Raw genomic sequence first — 24,535 nt, 5'->3', positions numbered from 1 at the left:
TGAACTGCCTTCCTACTCTTGCTCTGTCTTTTGGTCACCCATTTTCTATCTCCCTCAGTACCTTTCACCTGCGGTGTGACCAACTCGCTAAACGTGCTATCCACGACGTCCTCAGCATCGCAGATGCTCCAAAGTGAGTCCATCCGCAGCTCCAGAGACGTCAAGCAGTGTAACAGGAGCTGCAACTGGACACACTTCTTGCACGTGAAGGAGCCAGGGACAGTGGACGTGTCCCTGAGCTCCCACATCGCACACGAGGAGCATGACACGGGTCTAAGATCTCCTGCCATGTCTTAAGCCTTCGGTTACCTTCAACAATTACAATTTACCCCCCAAAAAATTAAATAAATAAATAAACAACGAAGAACAAAATAAATAAATATACCAATGAAAAGAAACAGAAAAACAGAAACACTACTTACCAGTCACTTACCAGGGATAAAAAGCACCTCCTCTCAACCCAGCTTCGAATTCCCACCTAGATTCAAATTCCCAAACTCCCTCTTAGCTGTGTCTCACTCCTGGCTGTGTCTTCTGTGGCTCACTGGGAGTGAGTTTGCAAGTTGCTCTTTTTAAACTTTCCTGAATTGACTCCCCTTCCCCACCTGCTTATAGATCAAGGTAGATTTAAGTGACTGACACTTAACTGCCAACCAGTTATGTGAGTGGGTGGGGCAGCCCTTGTTAACCCACACTGCACAATACCAGCTTAATTTAAATTAATTTAAACTCCTGAAATTTAAAAGGAGCTGCCTTACTGATTTAATTCAATTCCCACCTAGATTCAAATTCCCAAACTCACTCTTAGCTGTGTCTCACTCCTGGCTGTGTCTTCTCTGGCTCACTGGGAGAACTCACTGGGAGTGAGTTTACAAGTTGCTCTTTTTAAACTGTCCTGAATTGACTCCCCTCCCCCACCTGCTTTTAGATCAAGGTGGATTTAAGTGACTGACACTTAACTGCCAACCAGTTATGTGAGTGGGTGGGGCAGCCCTTGTTCACCCACACTGCACAATACTAGCTTAATTTAAATTAATTTAAACTCCTGAAATTTAAAAGGAGCTGCTTACTGACTTAATTCAATTCCCACCTAGATTCAAATTCCCAAACTCCCTCTTAGCTATGTCTCACTCCTGGCTGTGTCTTCTCTGGCTCACTGGGAGAACTCACTGGGAGTGAGTTTACAAGTTGCTCTTTTTAAACTGTCCTGAATTGACTCCCCTCCCCCACCTGCTTTTAGATCAAGGTAGATTTAAGTGACTGACACTTAACTGCCAACCAGTTATGTGAGTGGGTGGGGCAGCCCTTGTTCACCCACACTGCACAATACCAGCTTAATTTAAATTAATTTAAACTCCTGAAATTTAAAAGGAGCTGCCTGATTGATTTAATTCAATTCCCACCTAGATTCAAATTCCCAAACTCACTCTTAGCTGTGTCTCACTCCTGGCTGTGTCTTCTCTGGCTCACTGGGAGAACTCACTGGGAGTGAGTTTACAAGTTGCTCTTTTTAAACTGTCCTGAATTGACTCCCCTCCCTCACCTGCTTTTAGATCAAGGTAGATTTAAGTGACTGACACTTAACTGCCAACCAGTTATCCAGATGCAAGAAGTTCACCACACCGTAGAGGAAGAGGAACAACAGCAAGGACAACATCTGCACAGGTCTCTATACCTCTGAAGATCATCCATGGGGAGTCAGCCATGAATGGTACCCCCTGGACGAGAGGAGGGATTGAAGTAGGCCATTTTCCAAGACCATATTTTTATCTCATCTCATCAAACATTCTTCATTTATGAAACTGTTTTATTGGACTGAATGACACCGTTTAACAGTTATTGGACTGTTTTATTGGACTGATTGGCACCATTTATAATATAATGTGCCCACGATGCAGAAGGGGACACCCGGATGGACATTCATTTAAATCCCCTTCTGCACTGATGGAAGACACTTGTTCTGCCCAGCAATAGCACAAAGCTGCATCTTAAAACGGCCCCATGGCCAGGAGATCGGGATATCTGCGAGTCAAGACCCTGGCAGTGGGATATATGGCACAACTGTATTGCAAAGACTTATGAAAGAATGAAATAATATATTAATAAAATGGCCAAGGCAGGCAAAGAAACCAGAATAGGAGGAATAAAAGAAATGTATAGATTAGATTAGCGTCCCCCGCACACACAGCAGGACAAAGATGACATTAACACCTCATCGAGCAAACACAGAAACAAAAGCATAGCACAGCCACAGACAACGGAGGTCAACACATTAAAGAAGGGAAGGACACTCGGATCAAGCACAGATAATCTCATCAACACGGACACACACTATACAGATGCAAATTGACAAAGATGCATATTCTCAGTTTAAACCTGTCTGAGAGATCTAAATCAAAACTACCCTTTAACTATTATGTATGAGCAAATGTTCCCGCTCGAATTTCGATTCCTATAAAAATCCAGAGCGAATGTGTAATTGTTGAGATCAACGTGGGCCAAGCCACTGTTTGAGCTGGCTGCGTGGGTCTCCCTGAAGTCTTCAGTAATTGTACAATAAAGAACAACGCTTTGAACCTTGCCTTGAGACTCGGCCTCTTGACTGCACTGGTATAAGGGATTTTTCCCTGCAACACCTTGACGGCCAGAGGGAGGGGGTATCCTCCTCCTTCACACGGTGCTAAATCTGCGTGGACATGGCACAGGTGGCGCACATCTCCTTGTTGAGGCAGAGCCTCCTGCGGCATGCACAACGACCAGTGATGCCTGTACACCTTGGGTTTGCTAGAGTCCCTCCCTGGCCTGATGCCAGCCAGGACCTCAGGATGTGTGGACGGGTCTGGCACATGGGCCGTTGCCTCGTGCATCTGCAGACACTGCTGCTGCCGCCATCTCAACCGTCTGGCCACCCAGCCTAGCAGCAGCACCACTAGGGCAAGTTCTGGGTAGGTCCAAAATACGTCCTCTCCCAATCAATATCTGTAAGGAATTGGGAGAGGGTGTCAGATTGACAAACAGCGCTGGCTCCCATCCCCGGACGCTCCATTCCCCAATTGCCCCCCCCTCCCACACACTTTCCGGAACACCCTATCCACGCACTCCTGGCCAAAGCAGGACCCCTCCGGACCCCAGATCCTGTAACTCAGACACCTGCTGATAACGTCACCTGGACCAGGTGCTGGTCTCCTCCTCGTGCACTCACCCATCCTCCGGCCATGGACATGTCTCCGGAGCTGTGTCCCATCCTCTGAGTATTCGGATGTTGGCTGCTGGATGTGTGGAATTGCCTCCCGCAGTGTTCAAACACAATGTCCAGGCATCACGGTCTGATTGGGATGCTAGGTACTGATTCCCACATGCTGCATGGCCCACCCACCCATGGGAATACACTTGGGATGTGTGAAGTGCTCACTTAATCACAATCGCCAATTCCCTATTAGCAATAGCCTTCAGCCGCACTGCCAGAGGCCTCATCAGTCAGTGGGAGTTATGGGTGTTCGGAGGGGCAGACGGCCAGGCACAGGCATTGCCCCTGAAATGGGTGCACATGATGCAGGGGTTGGCATGGTGGTGCCACACGCGGTCCCCCCCCCCCCCACACTCCCATGGCTGCTCACTCCTGCGGAGCGTCTCCCTATTCTACAGCAGTCGGGGATCCCCTACCGATCACTGAGGTGGCAGGCCCAGCTTCCCGGGCACTTTGTCTGTCAGGAACAATGGCTACTCACCTCCTCGACTCCCCGTAGAAGCCCTTCTGCCAGATTCACGTTTTTTAAAAGGAGTACTAATCGGTATCAGCGTGAGCACTGGGGAGGTCGATGAATCACGGGAGGCCTTTGGGTAGAGAATCCCCGGGGGGGGGGGGTGGGTGACGTGAATCCCGTCCCTCCGCTCTGTTGCCGGTTTTTGGGTGGGGGCGGGGATTACGCCATGCCGGTCGGGGGCCGTTGGCAGCCACCCCCCTGGCAATTCTCTGGGCCCCGATGGGCCGAGCGACCGTCGTTTTCTGGCCAGTCCCACCGGCGTGGATTGGGCATGGTCCCACAAGGCGGGACCTGACTGGTAGGCTGGCTGGTGCGGTCCTCAGGGGGGTGCGGGGGGATCCAGCCCCGGGGGGGGGGGCACGGTGGCCTGGCTGGTGATCGGGGCCCACCGATCTGTGGGTGGGCCTGTGCCGTGGCGGCACCCCCTGCGCATTCGGCAGAATATGCCGGCCGGTCTGCACGGAACCACGCCAGCTCTTCTGCGCATGCATTAACTCCCGCCGGCCCTTCGCGACACACCTCCGACGCCAGCCTAGCACCCGAAAGTGCGGAGAATTTGTTCATGGGAAGTGAGCATCGCAGGCTGTTCCAGCATTTATTGCCCATTCCAAATTGCCCTTGAAGGACTTACTTGAGGAAGGAGCTGTGCTCCGAAAACCAGTGATTGAAACAAACCTGTTGGACATTCACCTGGTGTTGTAAGACTTCTTACTGTGCTCACCCCAGTCTAACGCCGGCATCTCCACATCATGCCCTTGAAGGGTAGTTAAGAGTCAACCACATTGCTGTGGATCTGGAGTCACATGTAGGCCAGACCGGGTAAGGACGGCAGATTCCCTTCCCTCAAGGACATTAGTGAACCAGATAGGTTTTTACAACAATCGACAATAGTTTCATGGTCATCATTCGATTTGTTTTTTTAATTCCAGATTTTTATTGAACTCAAATTTCACCATCTGAAGTGGCATTACTCTAGGTCTCTGGTTTACCAGTCCAGTGACAAAACCACGACACCACAGCCTCCCCACGGTTTTGAGAGTTGCAGAAAAGATTCAAGGGGTTGAATCTAGGGATGAGAACCTTCACTTACACGGATAGACTGGAGAAGCTGGGTATGTTCAGCTTGGAAAAGAGAAAGTTAAAAGTAGATTTGATAGAGATGTTCAAAATCATGAGGGGTCGAGACAGAGTAGATTGAGAGAAACTGTCCCCATTGGGAGAAGAGTCGAGAACCAGAGGATACCGACTTAATGTAATTGCCAAAAGAAACAAAGGCGACATGAGGAAAATCATTTTTACATAGTAGTGTTTTGGATGCACCATCTGAGTGTGTGGTGGGGCCTTTCAATTGAGGCTTTCTAAAAGGAACTGGATTATGATATGAAGAAAAGACAATTTGATTAGCTGCAGGGAAAAGGCAGGGATTTGAATCCAGATGCGTTTCCCTTGCAGAGAACCAATACAGATACGATGTATGAGGTGTAGCCATTCTCAGACTCTAAGAGCTGCCTTCTGCTACATTTGTCCAAATGGTCTTCTTTCATGACTGGACTGTGATGGGTGAGTGGCAATATGTCACTTAGCCACTGACTTCCAATCCTGTCCTCACTGGACATCCAGCCTTACGTCAGCACTTCCAACAGCGGGTGAAGGACACTACAAATGGGGTATGGAGTGGGAGCCCAGAACGATTTTCTCTGCCTTCACCGAGGAGGACTACACCTCCCATACTGCAGTCGGTTAATCCAGTGAAGGATATCCTATTTTGTATGGCAGAGCGAAATGCGATAAACACACTGGGCTGTTGTAGGTGTTGGGGAGAGAGGGGAAGGGAAAGGGCTCTCCTAAGACCCTCAGCAAATATTTTCTTGGCTGTTCACCATAATAGCAACCTCAACGCAAGAAAGGGGCAGCTTCTTATTTTGATGATTTGTTTAGCAAAGGAAACCAGAGTGAAATAGAAAATGCATTTCTATTCTCCCATGATTTACTGAATACATAATATCTTGTTTAAATTTCTTAGATCCCAATGGCCAATTGGAGGATTGCCTGAATATATGTCTCAGATTACAAGTCTCTGCCTGTTTCCTCACATTGACTATATTCCCACATTTCAATTTCTGGTCTTCCTTTGGCCAACTTACTGCTGCCATGAATTTGAGCTGTGCCATGAATTTGGGAACTTTTGAGCTGGCTCCATTCCTGCAGTGCCCAGCGGTGAATCTTTTAACTGTTGAACTCAAGGCCGATGTGCCTTGCAAAATGCCAATTGCAGGGTGACAAGCACAGTTGGCACTGTGCCACCATTGCCCTTGATTGACTGGGGTGGCAATAGTTTCAATAAAGTACCCAGATATCCTCAGAAAGTGTGAGAGAGAACAAATTGTATGACTATAGTATCTGTTGTGGTAAAGTGGGCAATGTTGTGCATTGTATCACAGAAGCCCTACAGTGCAGAAGGAGTCCATTTGGCCCATCGAGTTTGCAGCCACCCTCCGAAAGTGCATCCTACCTCGGCCCTCGCCCCCAGTCTATCCCCATAACCCACCTAACCTTTTGGACACCAAGGGGCAATTGACATGGCCAATCCGCCTAACCTGCACATCTTTGGACTGTGGGAAGAAACCATAGCACCCAGAGTGTCGTGTTAGGTACACGGGTATAACACTGGCTGCAACTGGATGCAGCATAGATCAAAAAGATACTCCTGACCTTGAAGTTAGTTCAATCAGGTTTATTGAACTAATAGCACAGTTAGCACAGTTCTCTGTGAGTTCCAATCTCTGCTAACTTAAGTGAGGTTACTCTGTCTGACTGAACCAGACTAGTTCTTAGCCATGTGGTGGAGGTGTGAGATTGTAACAACACCCTTGACTGACTCTCTAGATGTTCATCAGTGGAAAGAGGCGGAGTGTGAGTGCCTCGTGTCTTTTATAGTCAGATCCCACCCCTAAGTGTCCTGCCTGCTTATTGGTCATGTCCTGTTCTCTGTGTCCATTAGCTGCTTGTCTGTATCGCATCATGTGTGTGTCCGCATACCATGACACGGAGGAAACACAAGCAGACACGGGGAGAACATGCAAACCTGTACTTGCAGGATATCGGAAAGGAATTACTGAAGCACGTGGGTTGAACACAGTAATACACAAAGGTTTATTAGATGGTTGTAAACTGTGCAAAAGTTTGGTCTAGACTGACTCTAAGCCCGCGAAGTAGCTGATGACGATGCATACTATCATGTGACTCAACACTTAAAGGGGCCATGAAACAGCACAACAATACAAACCCACGTATATAACAGGTAACACTCCCCTCTCTCAGGTGGAAGATTGTTCACTGGAGGTAGACTCCAGAGACTGGTACCAAGGGAGTGTTGTACTGTTGGAAATGCAGGCTGGTGTCACCATTTTGAAGCAGGGGAGTTCACCCTGAAACAGTGACCAATATCTATCTCTTTATTTACATCACTAATAAAAAGATGATCTGGATATTATTTCATTGCTGCTTATGGGAGCTTGTTGTGTGAAAATTGGCTGCTGCAGCCCCGATGACCATGCTGGCTCACTTCAGAAAAAGCAGCCGACTGCCCCTACCTTGTCTGGCCTAGATATGACACCAGTCTCACCCTAAATTGCGGGTTCCCAGGGCAACTAGGCAACACCCAAAGAACAGATAAAATCATAGGGCACATTTCTCAGGAAACATTTCTCAGTGTGGTAGCGAGCAGGAATTGCTGAGAGCTTCCCGGCGCTCGGCCCAGCGAGGCCGGCAACGCAATTCAACGTTAATTGCTCCACTTAACAAGGCCTCACGTGCCTCTCACCCACAAATGAAGGCTCACCAGCTTATTCACGAGGGCCGCGCTTGCCAGCGCCCCCCAGCTAACAAAATCAAGCAGCACTTATGCGGCACTTGCTCAGCCAACTCCAGCCAGCTCACAACAATGGCGCTGAGGAGACCGGCCCCAAGATTCTGGGAAGCTGACCTGGGGAGGCTCCTAGATGCATTGGAGGCCAGGAGGGATGTCCTGTTCACCAAGAGTCCCGAAGGGTGAGCCACAAGGCAGCCAGTGCTGCCTGGGTTGAGGTGGTGGCAGCTGTCAGCTCGGGGAGTATGACCAGGAGGACTGGCCAGCACTGCATGAAGAAGGTCAATGGCCTATACAGGGCAGTATGAGTGAGTAGACACCAACGCCATCCCCACCACCACCCCCCGCCCCTCCGCAAGGGAGCACCCACCCGCCAACACCCCATGCGACCCCCAGCCCTCCCTACCCCCCCCCCCCTCCCCCAACCCCGCTTTCACACTCTGTCCCACCACTGTGAATGATGTGTATGGTTAACGGTGCCCTCTCTGTATGTCCTCAGGAAAAGCTCTTCCATAATCGTCAGGAGAGGGACCAGACCGCGGAAGGGTGCCAGACATAAGAATCCTCACCTCCTTTGAGGAGCGGGCCCTGCAGGTGACTGGTGTGACCGAGGCCAGATCAGTCAACCATGCGGAGGCTGGCAGACGCCACAGTGGTGGGGAACCACCAGGCTCCACCCGGAGGACCTGTGAACCATGAGTTATTATTGCCTTACTGACTGACCATCCGTCCCACTGACCGCATGTCCATTCTCCTGCAGGTCCCCTGGTCGACGGAGCTGGCCCATTCTGGACGGCACCCGCTCCTGACTCCGAGGAGAACTCCTTGGAGGAGAGCTCCGAGGATGCAACCCTGGTCGCGACAAAACTGTTACCCAACCCCGCACCAGCACAGATACACACACCGCAGTGGGACATGTTAGTGGACAGCCTTCTGGGGCACAATCTGGTGAGCACCACACAGCTGCTGATGCACATTTGGTAGAGGCAGGAACCACAGGCGAGACAGCAGTCGGAGGGCTGCTGGATCCCAGCACCTAGTTGGGTCCCAGTCTGATGCTGAGCCTGTGGAACAGAGTTACACGGAGATGATAGGGACCAACCTGGGCGTTCAGAGGGAGATGTTAGCATCACTCTAGCAGATCCATAGCCATTTGGAGGTGTCCCAGATGCTAGGGGCGCAGGGGATGGTGCCGGCAATTAGAGAGAGTGGCACCGAGGTCAACACTGCTAAGGTGGCAATCGCAGTGAAGAGCATGGTGCACGGCATCAGTACCACTAGTGGAGGTGTCCAAGGCATCGCGCAGTCGGTGACGGCCATGGCTGAGGGTCTCAGCAGGATGTCTGACTCGCTGGGGGATGTCACCCACCACCAGGCTGACCATGATGAAGTTCTGCGGGGCATGTCCTGCTCTCAGATGGGCATGGTCGAGGCGTTGCGGAGCTTGTCCCAGTCGCAGGTGGGCATCGCCGAGGCACAGTTGGGAGTGGGGTTTGTACAGCACATCAAACACCTTTTCGCAAAACCATTATGATGCCTCTGTCACTTTCTTCTGCAATGCGGGCTGAGCCCCTGACCCTTTGGCCATGTCCCTAGTGCACCTCCCCCCCCCACCATCATGGCAGTCCACCCCCCATTGAGCACTGGGTTGGTAAGCCCAGCACCCCCGGGCTCTTTGCCTGTGAGCAAATACGGCTACTCACCTCGGCTCCCCACAGAAGCCCTTCCCGCCAGGTTTACGTTTTTAAAAAGGAGTACTAATCGGCGCCAGTGTGAGCATTTGCTGGGGAGGCCGCTGAATGACTGGAGGCTGTTGGATATGGGGTGGCTCTCATTAATTGTATGGAAATGGGGCTTAAGTGGTGATAATTAGTTTCCCGCCACGCTACGGCAAGATCCTGATTTTGCCTACAGGAGCAGACCGGTTTGATCGCAAACTGTTTAGCACCTGGCGCGGATCTCATTTTTGGCCTCTCCTGCTATTCACCGGCGTCGTTACGCTTGAGTGAGAGCGCAAAGAGGCCGGAGAATTGAGACTATGGCATTGAGAGGCAGGAATCCAGTGAAGATCATTGAGGCCAAAGTTGATGACCATGAGGGCCTTTGTGCAAGGCAGGCAATGAGCAGCTGGGAGTTTACAGAAAATTGAGGATACAGGCAGTTCAGCCACGAAGGTGTTGGAGTAATCAGGCCTCAAGTGACCAAAGTGTGAATAGGGCTTTTAGCTGTGAAGTGGCTGAGGTAGAATAAAGGACTTGGTCTTAGCCAGTAACTCTCTTGCCTCTGGGCCAGAGGGGAATGAATTGAAGCCACACAGCAGACCAAGCAATCCAACCTGACAATCCAATGCGTTACTGAGGGGGTGCTGTGCCTTCCTTTGAATGAGAAATCAAGCTGAAGACCTACCTAATGTTCAGATGCTTGTTAATTTGAAAAAAAAATGGAAAGCAGCAAGTTGTCATGGTATCTAATCCAACAATTCAGAACTGAGATTGACAGCTTTTCTTTAGGTCAGGATATGAAGGCAAATGGTATCAAGGTGAGCAAATAGAGTTGCGATATAAATCAGCCTTGATCTAATTGACTAGTGGAAAAGGCTGGAGGTGTTGAATGGTCTCCTCCTGCTCTTATCTTCCATCCCTTTTTAACCAGCAGCATATCAAGCAGGTTAATTGCTGTCTGAAGAACGTGACCGGCATGATATCTATAAGAAGGTAAGAATTCCAAGCAGGACTAGGCTATGCAACCTCGAGTCTGTCCAACATTCAGTAAGGTCATGGCGGAACCTCTTCCTCAACAACAGCACTTAGAGATGCTTTGATATGATAAAGCACTATGTATTATTATGCCAAATGGGGTTTAGTATGAGGAAGGTTATGTACAGCTGAGTTCAGAGTTTAACCATTGAAACAGCTCACATTTCCAAGCTGACTTTCATCGCATTTTATCGCACTGTAACGGGACATTTAACCCACTGATCCACACTGGCGTTTATGCTCCACACAAATCACTTTCTGTCCTATTTCATCTCACCTTCTCATTCTGTCCTTCTATACGTTTCATCCTCAGGTTCTTACTTCCTCTTAAAATGCATCTATAAAAAAGCTGCTACAATATTTTTGAGGTTTTCAAGTCAGCTGAAGTTCCAGTTGTTTGAGTACATTGAGATGGTAAAAGGCAGAACATTATGATGATCTTTAGAATCGAGAGCAGCAATTCCTTTCAGAATGACACTAAAACCATTCTATTCAGTAGCGTAGCAAGATATTAGAAAGCTCCTGGTGAATGTGTAATCACCAGCCCTGCAAATTCCTGCCTGTAATCAGACTAGACTGCCCAGCGAGAATGATCACATAAATTCCTATAAAGGCTTTGATTCACTCGAATGCTGAAAATTATGACTAAAATATACACATATATACATATATATTCCAACAAATTTCTGTCTTCCAGAAATCCAATGAATTTGAATACGATTTCCCCTTACTGCAGAGAATGCCGGGTGCCAGGGAGTGATTATAATACAGTAATGCCATTGAAAAGTTGAGATTATCTAAAAGAGCAAATTCTGAGCATCACATGGAGCCTGAAATGGCATTACAGCCTCGAAATCACTGGAAGATATGACTTACTTTTTATGATATATATATATAATATAATATATATATAATATACATATATTATATATATAAAATTCACTCCAGTTTTCTCTGCTTTTATTATTCTGTTTATGTGAAGTCACCAGCTGTCAGTACAGATGGTTAAACTATCAGCCCACCCCCTGCCCCTGATATCTAGTCATGTCCGCACAAGAGGAGGAACAATTGTGAATTAATTCCTTTGCCTTTATTGGGAAATAATGTCTGGTTGATTATTGGAGAATGCTATGTCAAATGCCCATTCTAAATACAGAATGGAACCGTTTCTGAAGTACGGCACTTCAGGCATGTGTACCAGACCATTGCTGCTCCAGTCCTGGGCTCTGCTGACGTAGCTGACCCTAGTGAGGGCAGTGGCAATGGTGCACCAGGCTAATTCAGTGTTTTCCAATAGTAATCACTGGCTAGCCACAAGGGTGGCTACAGTGGCACTGAATCAGGCACTCATCTTCGTCGAAAATGTCATACATCCACTAAGACAATGCAGGTACTTCATGTGTGTGTGTTTACTTCACAAACAACTATCACAATTCAGTAACTAAGAATATAAAGTATACACAATGATGGAAAACGTTCACACTCTATAACTGTTTTACCAACACATAAAAAGTTAAAGCTCAAATGTATATGCTGTATAAATGAGTGTCATAAAATGCCGAATTATTGCCTATTGCTTTTTTTTTATTACTAATAAGACATATAATTAACTATATCTGGATTCCCAATTAGCTACATGTGGTTAGTGGCTAACATATTGGATGCGACCAGTGGGAGGGTGGGTATCGCAGGGATATCTTGTCCTTTGCAGGAGTTTGCTGGAGAAAATTGGTGGCTGCATTTCCTACATTAAAAAGTGACCACAATTCAAAAAACAATTGTTTCATTGACTGTAGAATGCTTTGGGACGACCTGAGGCCATGAAAGATAATTTACAAATGGAAGTCATTTTTGCTGAACAGTATCCAGAGGCACCTGTAGACATACTTGCCATTATTTCACTTTCCTAAATTAGTAACTGGTCAATCAATTAAAGAATTAAATAACGTTCGACAGACCTGGCAGGGCAGTTGCTGTCCTGCGACTGCTATGTCATAGAATTTACAGTGCAGAAGGAGGCCATTCGGCCCATCGCGTCTGCACTGGCTCTTGGAAAGAGCACCCCACCCAAGGTCAACATCTCCACCCTATCCCCATAACCCAGCAACCCCACCCAACACTAAGGGCAATTTATCATGGCCAATCCACCTAACCTGCACATCTTTGGACTGTGGGAGGAAACCGGAGCACCCGGAGGAAACCCACGCACACACGGGGAGGATGTGCAGACTCCGCACAGACAGTGACCCAAGCCGAATCGAACCTGGGACCCTGGAGCTGTAAAGCAATTGTGCTAACCACTATGCTACCGTGCTGCCCGTGTAGGAGTTTGTGGAAATCACTGTGATCCTGGACCCCCAGCTGTGTGCTTCTTGGCGGTGCACCATTCACTGTCGGTGGGATTCTCCCTTCCTGCTGCTTGCCATTGGGATTTCCCACTGAAGCCACCCCACGCTGCCAGGAAACCAGGTGCGTTGCCAGCGGCAAAAGAGAATCCCAAGGGTTGGAGAATTCCGGCCCAGATCTGCGTTAAGTGTCCGCAGCACGAGCAACTTTGGCTTAGAGGTGTTGAACTGCAGTCTGAGGTGCAGACATTGAGGGGAATCAAGGAAGAGGAGAGATACCTGGACACTTTGGCTGAAATTCCCCCGTCGTCGGGATTATCTTATTCCGCTGGCAGCGTACCCCCCCCAGTGGCATTTGCGGTAGCATAGGGTGATTTCAATGAGAAATCCATTGACAAGTGGCGGGAGGATAGACTCTCGCCACCAGTGAATGGCACGTGGCCGAGAAACACCTGGTGTGGGGGACCAGAGAATTACACCCTTTATTCCAGGCAACAGTCACATCACCTTAGGTTAAGTAGAACTTTAGGGTTGGTCAGTGGTCAAGGACAGGAGGGTCTAAATGCGAGTCAGGTATGTATAGGAATCCATGATGTAGTGATAAGAAGCCTTGGTCATTGACTTTGACCAACAGGTAGCAGGTAGTTGCTACTGGCATTGATAAGGACAAGGAATACAGGATAGATGATTAGAGCACCATGGTGCAGGAACCCATCTAGTGAGGACAGTGTAAAGGACTGCGGTCATGTGATAGGGAATAAGCCATTTCTTCACAGCAGGACATGCAGGGATCCAGTTTCATTGGCCATGCAGGAACAAATGATGCAATAGAACTAGGAATGATGTTCTGCTGACAGAGTTTGAGGAGACTGGGTCCAAATTAAAATGCCGAACTTAAAAATAATAATCTCTGGATTGTTATCTGAGCCACATATCAACTGGCATAGGATCAAGTAGGTTATATAATTAAACACGTGACCCAAAGAGTGGCGCGGGAAGAAGGGGTTTTGATTAATTTGCATCAGTGAATCAGGAGCACACAAAAATAGTAAAAAATAATTACCTGAAAGTGTCAAAAATTCACCATAAGAAGATAAACTAATGGTACAAATAGAGATAAATGGTTTTGATCTAACCACCCTTCCAATAATGTGCTTAGAAGGTAACCAGGGTTAGGAAATAAATATTCCAAGATACTCAACATGCGAAAAGACAGAAAGAATGGAAGAGGTTAGAGGGGCAGCCTGGATGGTATAGGATGAGATAAATAAATAACTGCGAAAGTACCTTGGCTCAGAAACTCAGCAAGTAGAACTAGTATGGGTGGAGATCAAGAATAACCAGGGTCATAAAACATTGTTGGGAGTAGTTTATAGGCCCTCTAAAAGTCATTATACCATTGGACAGTGCAATAAGGAGCAAATAATTGGGGTTTGTAACAAAATTAATGCAATAATCATGGATAACCTTGATCTTCATACAGACTGGACAAATCAAAGTAGCAAACAAAAACAGAAAACACTGGACAATCTCAGCAGGTCTGGCAGCACCTGTGGGGAGAAAAGGGAGCGAACGTTTCGAGTCTGGATGACTCTTTGTCAAAGCTGGAGAGAACTGGAAATGGGGTCAGATTTATACTGTAGTGGGGGGCGGGAGCGATTGGGCTGGATAGGGGGCCGACGATAGGTGGAGTTTGACAAAGATGTCGAGGACAGAAGACAAAAGGAATGTAAATGGGGGTGATTAAGGCTAAGGCGGGTGCTGATCGTGGCACATAACGAGGTTAGAATGTGTGGATGGCAGAACAAAGGTGAGCAGTGTGTCAAAGGGCAACTGGGAATAGTTGGTCCAAGTGGAGTGGGGGGATGGGAACAATGGTGAGGGGAAAACAGATCAGTGGAAGAAATAAAAACAAATTGATGGAAATAAAAATGGGGTGAAGGTGGAGGAGAGAGTTCACAGTCTGAAGTTGTTGAACTCAACACTAAGTCCGGAAGGCTGTAACGTGCCTAATCGGAAGATGAGGTGTTGTTCCTCCAGTTTGCGCTGGGCTTCACTGGAACATTCCAGCAGGCCAACGATGAACATGTGGATGTGGGGACAGGACGGTGAGTCGGTCATTCAGACGTGAAACATTAGCTCTCTTTTCTCTCCACAGATGCTGTCAGACCTGCTGAGATTGTCCAGTATTTTTTGTTTTTGTTTCAGATTCCAGCATTCGCTTTTATCAAATTTGCAAAGATAGTCTGGAAGGTGAATTTGTAGAATTCTTTGCAATGGTTTCCTGAAAAAAGATGTGGAACCAGCCAGGGGTAAAGTTATTTTAGATCTAGTATTGTGCAATGAGGCAGGTTTGAAAAGTAATTGCAGATTAGAAGGTCTGCTGGGAAAAGAATGATCGAATACAACTGAATTCCATATTAAATTTGACAGCAACAGTCTCCAGTCCCAAACCAGAATCATAAACTTAAACTATGCCAATTACACAGGTATAGAAGGAGGATTGGTTAAAGTTGATTAGGTAAATAGATCAAAAGCAAATAAACAGTAGGAAACATCTAAAGATATTTCAACAACAATATGACCCATTAAACAAAAAACAAAAATTCAGGAAGAAAGATCCCTCTATGGCTTACTTGGAAAGTTAAGTTTAGTATTAAAATAAACAAAGAAGCTTTTGTAGTCGGCATGGTGGCACAGTGGTTAGCACTGCTGCCCCATAGCGCCGGGGACCAGAGTTCGATCCCGAACTTGGGTGACTGTGTGGAGTTTGCACGTTCTCCCTGTGATTGTGTAGGTTTTTCCCGGGTACTCTGATTTCGTACCACAGTCCAAAACATGTGCAGGTTGGGTGGATTGGACATGCTAAATTGCCACTTTGCGTCCAAAAGGTTAGGTAGGGTTACAGGCATAGGGTGGGGGTGTGGGCCTAGGTAACGTGCTCTTTCAGAGGGTCGGTGCAGACTCAATAGGCCAGATGGCCTCCTCCTGCACTGTAGGGATTCTATGAGACTTCTATAATGTTGCAAAGGATAGTAATAAAGCCAAGTATTGCAAATGTCCCAAAAACCTGCAAAGGGCAACCAAAGTTGATAAACAGAGAAAAAATAGAATGAGAGTAAAGTAGCCAGGAATATTTAAAGAAACAGATTATGGGGGCTTTTGTTGGGTCCCACTCTAGCACATCAGGTTGATTATCAGCCTACCAATATGACTGATGAAGAGCTGAAGACTCACCTGGTCAGCCATGCTGCAGGGACTGCAGCGGTTCAAGAAGGCAATTACCACCATCTTCTCAAGGGCAATTAGGGATGGGCAATAAATGCTGGCCAAGCCAGCGATGCCCACATCCTGTAAATTAATTTTTAAAAAGGTAATGGCAAACTACTGCAACATTTTGCCAAGTATAATCATAGTTCAATATAAACCAAATGAAAGTCCATGGTCGCCAACTCTTAGGGTGATGTCTCTGAAGAGAGAGGGCCATTTACAACTATATAAAAGGCAAGAAAGTAGCTAAAGTAAATAATGGCCCGTTAGAGGCAGACACAGGAAAAACTATCATGGGCAATGAAGGTGTGACAGAGAGAGTGAAGAAATATTTTACATCTATCTTCACAGTGAAAGACACACATTACATACGAGAAATAGAGGGTAACCAAGTGGGTAATACAAACTAATATCAGCAGAGAAAAATTCTTAGAGAAACTTAAGAAAGTAAAAGCCAACAAATCCTCCGTGTTTTCAGAAACAGTGGCCACAGAAATGATGGACAGTCAGGCTCTTCCCACCATTGGGATCGTCCAGTCCCACTGAAGTCAACCCCTGCTGCGGGTTCCCTGGCGGTGGGACAGGCAAGCCAATTGGGACCGAAAGATCCCAGCAGCAGATCCCAAGCTGCCTCTGCCATGGGAAAACCCGCCACGGTGGGGGTCGGAAAAATTTGGCCAACGGATCCACTGGTTATGATTTTCCTAAATTTCACGATTCTAGAATGGTGCCAGTAGATTGGATGTTAGTAACTCTAAGATCTCTATCAATAAATGAGAGAGTCAGAAACCAGGCAAGTACAAGCCAGTTAGCCTGACATTACCCATGTTATTTTTAGGGAAATTGTAAAAATGCCCTGAGATAATCACAGCATGACCAGACACAGTCAACATGGGGCACGATTTACTGGCCTCATCGTGTCCAACTTGGCGATGTGACAAGGCAGTTGAATCTTGTGAGAGCCTCTTGCGAGGTTCTCGACACTCGAGACGTCACGATCTGGATCTTGCCCTCGCTGGTCGAGATCAGATCATCATATTTATGCTTGCGCCGTATTCTCTTGGTGCCCAAGAACTAATGGTCTCCCCAGTGAGGCCTTGACCAGTCGCCATTTAGTACTGGTCCACACAAACGTGGACCAGGCGTAACGGCACCTGCGGTTTGCCCAGCCACTGGAGATGCCTGGGTGGTCAGGGACAAGGCAGGGTGGCATCCTGGCTCTCCCTCTGGCACCTGGGCACCTTGCACTGCCACCCTCGCACTGCCAAGCTGGCATAGGCACTGTCAGTGTGCCCAGGTGGCAGTTCCAGGGTGGCGCTACCAAGGGCCTGGGCCTGAGGGGGGCTATGGCCATTAAAGGGTGCCACGCTGCCCGGAGTCCACTACCTGAGCACTGTCGATCTCCTCGGAGAAACCCTCAGTGCTGTTCCACCTGGACACCGTTCGTGAGGACCAGCGCTAAGTGGCGCCCGGGTCTCCTCGCAAGACTGATAGATGCCGGGTGGACATTCGGGGTGGGATTCTCTGGTCGCTGACGCCAAAATCACGTTCGGCGATTGGCCAGAGAATACCCGTTTCCGACCAAATCGGGGGCAGCACCCTTTCGCAATGCTCCGCCCCCTCCAAAGCGGAGTACTCTAGTTGTATGCCTGCACGCCATTTTGAAGGCCTCAGGATGTTTCCTGAGGCCCCCACCCCCGATGCTCAGCCCCTGACCTGCCGGGTTTCGGATGGCGTCGGTCTCATGTGCTATCATCCGTCAGGAACTCGGAGTGGCGGCTGCGGACTCAGTCCATCGCCGCCACAGTTGGGGGGGGGGGGCCAATCCGCGGGCATGGGGGGACTTTGTCAGAAGCTGGGGGCATTGGTGGGGCTGTCCGGGGCTGCGAGCCGGCCAAAGGGGCTGGTAGTTCGCGCCCCAAGTTTGATTAAATCGCAGTGTAAATCTCACCCAAAAAGCTGACGAGAAACATCCCGCCAAACTCGCCCAAAATGACACTTGAAATTTTTGGATCGAATTGCTCACAATTTTACAAAAGGGAAATCGGGCGGGATTCTCCGACCTCCCGCCGGGTCAGAGAATCCACGGGATGGCGCGCGAATTGCGCCACACCGCTCCGATGCCGGGACGTAATTTTCCGCAGAGCGAAGAACTGGTTCCATTGCCGCGGCGACGCCAGTCGGGGGCCGCTCTATGCAGCCCCCCCCCCCCGCCGAATCTCCGGCCCAGATGGGCCGAACGGCTGTAGCAAAAAGCCTGAGTGCCGCCGGCGCCGTTCTAACATGTTCTGAGCCGGCGGGACCTCGGCGTTGAAGGGTCCGGGGGTGGCCTCTAGGGGCGGAGGCGGGGTCCGACCTGCGATCGGGGCCCACCAATCGGCGGGCCGGCCTCTCAGGCTGGGGGCCTCCTTTCGTCCGCGTCGGCTCCTGTAGCCCTATGCCATTTGGCGTCGGGGCCGGCGCAGAGAAGAAAGCCACTGCGCATGCGCGAGTTGCCGCCGATGCCACTGCGCATGCGCGGATCCCGCGGCTCCCAGTGGCATGGGCCACTCCAGCGCCATGCTGGCCCCCTGTGGGCCGGAGAATAGGGCACCAAAAGGCCTGTTGATGCCGGAGTAAAACACTTAGCCGGCCGATGGGAGAATGCCGCCCATCATGATTCACAAATTGATTATAGTTTTTGGATGATCTAACTAGTCGGGTGGACAAAGGGGAACCAGTAGGCTATGTCACTGGTGTAAATGAACCATGGACACAGGTGCAACTTAAAAGTTGCTTGTTTTGAAATTTGACTGCCTCCCTGATGGAATGGACCATTCTGTGATGAATCACATTAAGCCAAGTGGCCAAGTAAAATGAAACAGCTCACAATCCTCCTTCCCCATTGCAATACTGGATGCCAGAGACACCCTTATGCTGAGCATTGGTACGCCATAAGTCAGGCCAAATATGCCATAAGTTTAACTATGATTTCTGACCTATTCATATTGTGCTTTTCAGAACCACAGAATGTCTGAAAGCTTTACTGCCAATGAGGTACTTTTGAAGTGTAGCCACAGATGTCATGTAGAAAACACAGTAACCAATTTGCACACGGCAAGGTCCCACAAAAAGCAGTGTGATAAAGGCCAGTCAATCTGTTTCAGTGATGGTGGTTGAGGGGTTAGCATTGGCCAGAACATGAGGGGAAATCTTTTTTTCCAAATTGTGCAGTGCAGTAATTTATATCTACCTGAGACGGCAGATGGTGTTATATTACTTTGTGTAATATATATATTACTCTTTTGAACCAGCTGAGTTGCTGAAATGAGTAAAAGTCTTCTTGTAAAAATAAACTAATTTATTGAGTAATATAAATAAAGTTTTTTTACTTAATACTCAACTAGTAAAGCAAATAAATAACTGTAGAGATATCTAATTAAATTATACAATACAATGCTTTGATAACAAATAACTTCTTCTCTCTCGCTTTCCTATGTCTGTTCTCTCTGCACTCCTGATACACACTCCTCTTAGAATGAGCGAGAAAACTACTTATATAGGTCCTGATAGTGAGACATCTAGTGTTCAATTTCCTGTACCAGCTTTACATAGATTGATCATGTATATTGATATACAGAGATCACTACAGATCGGACCCCGGTTTAACATCCCATCTCCGATGTGCAGCATTCTGACAGCATTGCATTGCAGTGTTGGCCTAGACTCTGCCCTCTTGCCTGGAGTGGGACCTGAACCTTATGACTCAGAGGCAGGAGGGCTACCCATTGAGTCACAGCTGACACCAGTGATGTAGTGTTCAACCTGCACTCATAATACCGAGGTCTGAGTGCCCTCCACCACCTCTACCTTTCAATGGTCAGCACTCAAGTGGATGTGAGGAAGGGGATTATTAGAAAATCAACGAGGGGGGCACGGTAGCATAGTGGTTAGCACAGTTGCTTCACAGCTCCAGGGTCCCAGATTTGATTCTGCGCTTGGGTCACTGTCTGTGTGGAGATTGCACTTTCTCCCCGTGTCTGCTTGGGTTTCCTCCGCGTGCTCCGGTTTGCTCCCACAGTCCAAAGATTTGCAGGTTAGGTGGATTGGCCGTGCTAAATTGCCCTTAGTGTCCAAAAAGGTTGGGTGGGGTTACTGGGTTACAGCGATAGGGTGGAGGTGTGGGCTTAGGTAGGGTGCTCTTTCCAACGGCCGGTGCAAACTCGATGGGTTGAATGGCCTCCTTATGCACTGTAAATTCTATGATTCTCTGAACTGTGTAAGCTAAAAGAAAACACCTGCCTTGAAAGATTCACGAATAGCAGTAGTACTGACTTTCTATTTTGGAAGGATGCAAAGAGAAGTGATTTACAGTTGTGGGATATGCCTTTGTCGAAAGGCATTGGCCAAGAGCACAGGGAAGAAGGGAAATAGGAGGTTAGTGAATTTTCCTGGGACATTCCATTCGGGTTGCCTTGAAAGTCTGCAGCTGCCTTTGATGCAGTGCAAAGATGTGTGTATCTGGCATGAGGAATGAGAGGTCATAATCAGGAGGAACAAGATCAACTTGCATTGATTATGGTGCCCTGAATGTAGCATAGGCTCCCAAGGCACCTGACTTCAACATTTGTGGAGATGTGAGAAAAGGTGACCCAATGATTGAGCGAGGAAGTCGGTTTTAAGGAGGCAGGGAGAGCAGTAAAGAGGTGGAGTCTTTTAGGAAGACTTTTCAAAGCTCAGGGTCTAGGTGGCTTAAGGCCAATGTGGGGCAAAGGAAAGTTGGAAATGCAAACAATTGGAGGAATGCAGAAAACTCAGAAGCATTTGGAAACATCTTGAGGGTGTGACAAAAATGTGAAGAAAAATAATCACTTTCTTACAAGGGTAGATTTATTCTACTGGTTACATGTCGTGAAACTGCGAAGCAGTCGTTCTGAAGATTTTCACTCAAAATTGAGGAAGTCTCTCTCCCCCCCACCCCCACCCCACCCCCTATTCTGTGGTAAAAGATATTCTAGGTTTAGAATGGCATGAGGGCCTCCCTCACAATGGGGGGGATCTTTGAGATAAATAACCGAGGAGGCATGTGAGAATTTAAATAGTCCTTCACTTTAATGAGAGGCTTAGTCAGCAACAAAAGCAACACAAAAAGTTCAGTTGGTTCCTATAATTTCACTGAAGGTGATCTTTGCAAATGAAGTAAAGTTTGCGCAATTGGAGATAAAGGCTGACCAAGCACTGTCAACCTCCTGTATATTTATGCATTAATACGTGGCATTTGGGAATGTCGTGATCTCCCACAACCAATGCTCCTTACTCCAGTGAGACACACACAAACACATTACCAGAAAGTGGCATGGGTAAAGATTACAATTGGATAATAAATATATAAATGAACCTCCCATTTAGCAGCACTGCACAATGGCACATCATGAAAAGGAAATAGAGACATTGGGGAAAGTGAAAAACAAGGGGCGGGATTATCCCGCAATCGGCAATTTCGGGTGGCGCGAACCACTCCGGCGTCGGAGGAAATTGCGGAATCCTCCGCTCTTCTGGGGGCTAGGCTGGCGCCAGAGGGTTGGTGCCGCGCCAACCGGCGCCAAAGGGCCGCTGCGGACCGGCACGGGTTGATGCATGTGCAGCATCGCCGGCGTGTTTCCTGCGCATGCGCTGGGGATTTCTTCTCCGCGCCGGCCATGGCGGAGCCTGACAGAGGCTGGCGCGGAGGGAAAGAGTGCCCCCACCGCACAGGCCCACCCGCAGATCGGTGTGCCCCGATCGCGGGCCAGGTCACCGTGGGGGCCCCCCCGGGAGCCTGATCCCCCCCATCCCCACAAAGACCCCGCTAGATGGTCGACAAGCCAGGTCCCGCTGGGATGGACCATGTCCATTTCACGCCGGCGAGACTGGCTGAAAACGGGCGGCCGCTTGGCCCATCGGAGCCCAGAGAATTGCCGGGGGGTGGGGGGCCACTGCCAAGGGCACCTGACCGGCGCGGCGTGATCCCCGCCCCCGCCCGAAAACCGGCACCGGAGAATTCGGCAGCCGTTGCCGGAGCGGCGGGGCTGGATTCACGCCGCCCCCGGTGATTCTCCAACCCAGCGGGAGGGTCAGAGAATCCAGCCCAAGGTGTACAAGAAGGATACCAAAACAGAGAGATTATAACTAACCGGACACGGTGAACAGGCTGGGGCTCTTTGCTCTTGAAAAGAAAAGGCTGAGAGATGATACGAAAGAAGGCTTTAAAATTATAATAGGACAAATCCATAGAATCCCTATCATGCAGAAAGAGGCTATTTAGCCCATCAAGTCTGCACCGACCCTCTGAAACAGCACCTTACCTCGGCCCTCTCCCCTGCCACCCTGTCACCCCATCTAGCCTTTGGACACTAAGGGACAATTTTACCATGGCCAATCCACCTAACCTGCACATCTTTGGACTGTGGGAGAAAACCGGAGAACCCGGAAGAAATCCACGAGACACGGGGAGAACGTGCAAACTCCACAAAGACAGTCACCCAAGGTTAGAATCGAACTCGGGTCCCTGGAGTTGTAAAGCAGCAGTGCTGACCACTGTGTCACCGTGCAGCGAAAGGGTTGGGGGCAGTCTGAAACTAGGGGGTTATAAACCTAAGACACTCATGAATAAATCCAAAAAGGAATTCAGGTGAAATTTATTTACCCAGAGAAAGGTGAGAATATGGAGTACACTACCACAAGGAATAAGCGAGGCGAATAACACAGATGAATTTAAGGCAAAGCTACATAGGCAAATGAGTGAGAAAGAAATAAAAGGAATATGCAGATTCCATTAGATAAAAAGGGAAGGGAATATAAACACTGATATCTGAATTACCTCTTTCATTGCTATGTATTATTCCACAAAAACTAATGATTTCACCAACCTTTCCTCCATCTGCGTTGTATTCTTTCTCATCGACATCCAGCAGTCTGGCCAAACCGAAATCAGTAATCTTAATGTGGTTCGGTGACTTTACCAGCACGTTCCTCGCTGCCAAGTCTCGATGAACCAGGCGTCTCTCCTCCAGGTACATCATTCCCTGCCATCCAAAAATGAGTCTCTATTTTAATTTGCTGGGTTTTTTTACAAGAAAGCCATAACATGTACAGAAATAAGCAGTGTTTAAATATATTGCAGCAAGTTTCAATTCTAGTTACATATGTTCTCAATCATTCCAGTGATTTAGAGGATTTCATGATAGGCACAGCTCCAAAAATATCACTCTCTTAATAGCTCATTGATCCGAGGTTTGCTGCTGCCAAAGGTTCAGCAATGAGAGATGTGAACTTCTGTTCAATCTGAAATAGGAATCCCTTGCCCTTATTATCGATGTACAAAAGAATAGGCTGCCATCCAACATGGGAAGTGGCACAGGCACTGCCCCTTTAAGACATGACTTTATTCATCTGAGGCAAGTGATCATTATTCTTCCATCCCATCCCACCGACAGAGCTTTCTTCAGCTCTTTGATGGACAAGCCAATTACATTCACACTTACACTGATCAAACTTCAAGCACTCTGGGCCAGAGCAAGTTGAGAAGCAGTCCACACATGGAAGCTGAGCAATAGTCAAGGACTGAATACACCCACATTACACTTGAAGATTTAGTTCTCACTTACTGCCAAGTGAAAATAAATTGTGTGAAAGTACTGGAGGTGGGAAAGGATAGGTAGCTGGGATTGGTGACACTCATGTGTTATTACGGTATCCTGGAGTGTGTCTTAACTTGTCATTATGATTATAAGAATTCCCCAGAGTTGTCATAAATTGGCCCCGGAATCTTTTTGCCTCTTCTGGGAGATTGACATTCTTCAAAAATGTGTGTCAGAAACAAGGCCAGCATTTATTGATCATATAAGGCAAGCATCCTTAGTTGCCCTTGAACAGATGCTAATAAACAACACAATCTTTGTTTTGAAGGGTGTGTGGGGGCAGTTTCTTTAAGCGTACAGCCTCTTTACATTTTCTTACGCAGCAACACAGGGATGGCAACTTAAAGGGGTCAGCTTATGCATGCCCTACATGGGAACTTTCTGGTAGATGTATGTCAGTCATGTACCTTAGAGGGACCATTGAAGGTGGGCCTCCTTCTTGAACCACTGCAGTCTGTGAGTTTCCAAGATTTTGACAATGAAGGACCAGCCATATACATTAAAGTCAGGATGGTGTGTTCCTTGGAGGGCAACTTTGAGATGATCATGTTTCCATCTGCTGCTCTTATCTTTCTTGGTGGTGAAGGTTTTGGGGTTTGGGAAGTGCAGTTGAAAAAGCCTGAATGAGTGTCTGCAGTGCATGCTGTAGGTACACAGGTAGGTAAGTAAGTCACCATAGTCCCAGATGACCATAGGCTGCCTTCCCCCTTGAGGGGGAGAACTGACTGGTTGTTTAAACTGTAGATCACCACAACTCAGGCGAGGGGCAAGGTTGAGAAGGCGGGGCCTTCATGAATAACCTCAGCCTGTACGGGAACAGGTACATAGGAAGAGGGGAACAACATTAGGCATTTAATAATGGCTAATAATAATA

At 48.0% G+C, this 24,535-nt stretch overlaps 1 protein-coding gene across 4 annotated transcripts in view; it reads right to left on the bottom strand.

The window, feature by feature from the left end:
• LOC140395504 (receptor tyrosine-protein kinase erbB-4-like) overlaps positions 1–24,535 on the bottom strand; it is a 1,530,197-nt gene that overhangs the window by 174,021 nt on the left and 1,331,641 nt on the right. For all 4 annotated transcript variants that reach the window (XM_072483352.1, XM_072483369.1, XM_072483378.1 and 1 more), the window contains one exon: positions 22,891–23,046. In XM_072483352.1, coding sequence (XP_072339453.1) covers positions 22,891–23,046 — 156 coding nt within the window. The remainder of the gene's footprint in view (positions 1–22,890; positions 23,047–24,535) is intronic.

The sequence above is a fragment of the Scyliorhinus torazame genome, chromosome 2 (assembly GCF_047496885.1).
Source record: "Scyliorhinus torazame isolate Kashiwa2021f chromosome 2, sScyTor2.1, whole genome shotgun sequence".
Lineage (NCBI taxonomy): Eukaryota > Metazoa > Chordata > Chondrichthyes > Carcharhiniformes > Scyliorhinidae > Scyliorhinus > Scyliorhinus torazame.
The sequence above is the reverse complement of the archived record's forward strand: the minus strand, read 5'-3'. Positions and strand labels throughout refer to the sequence as shown.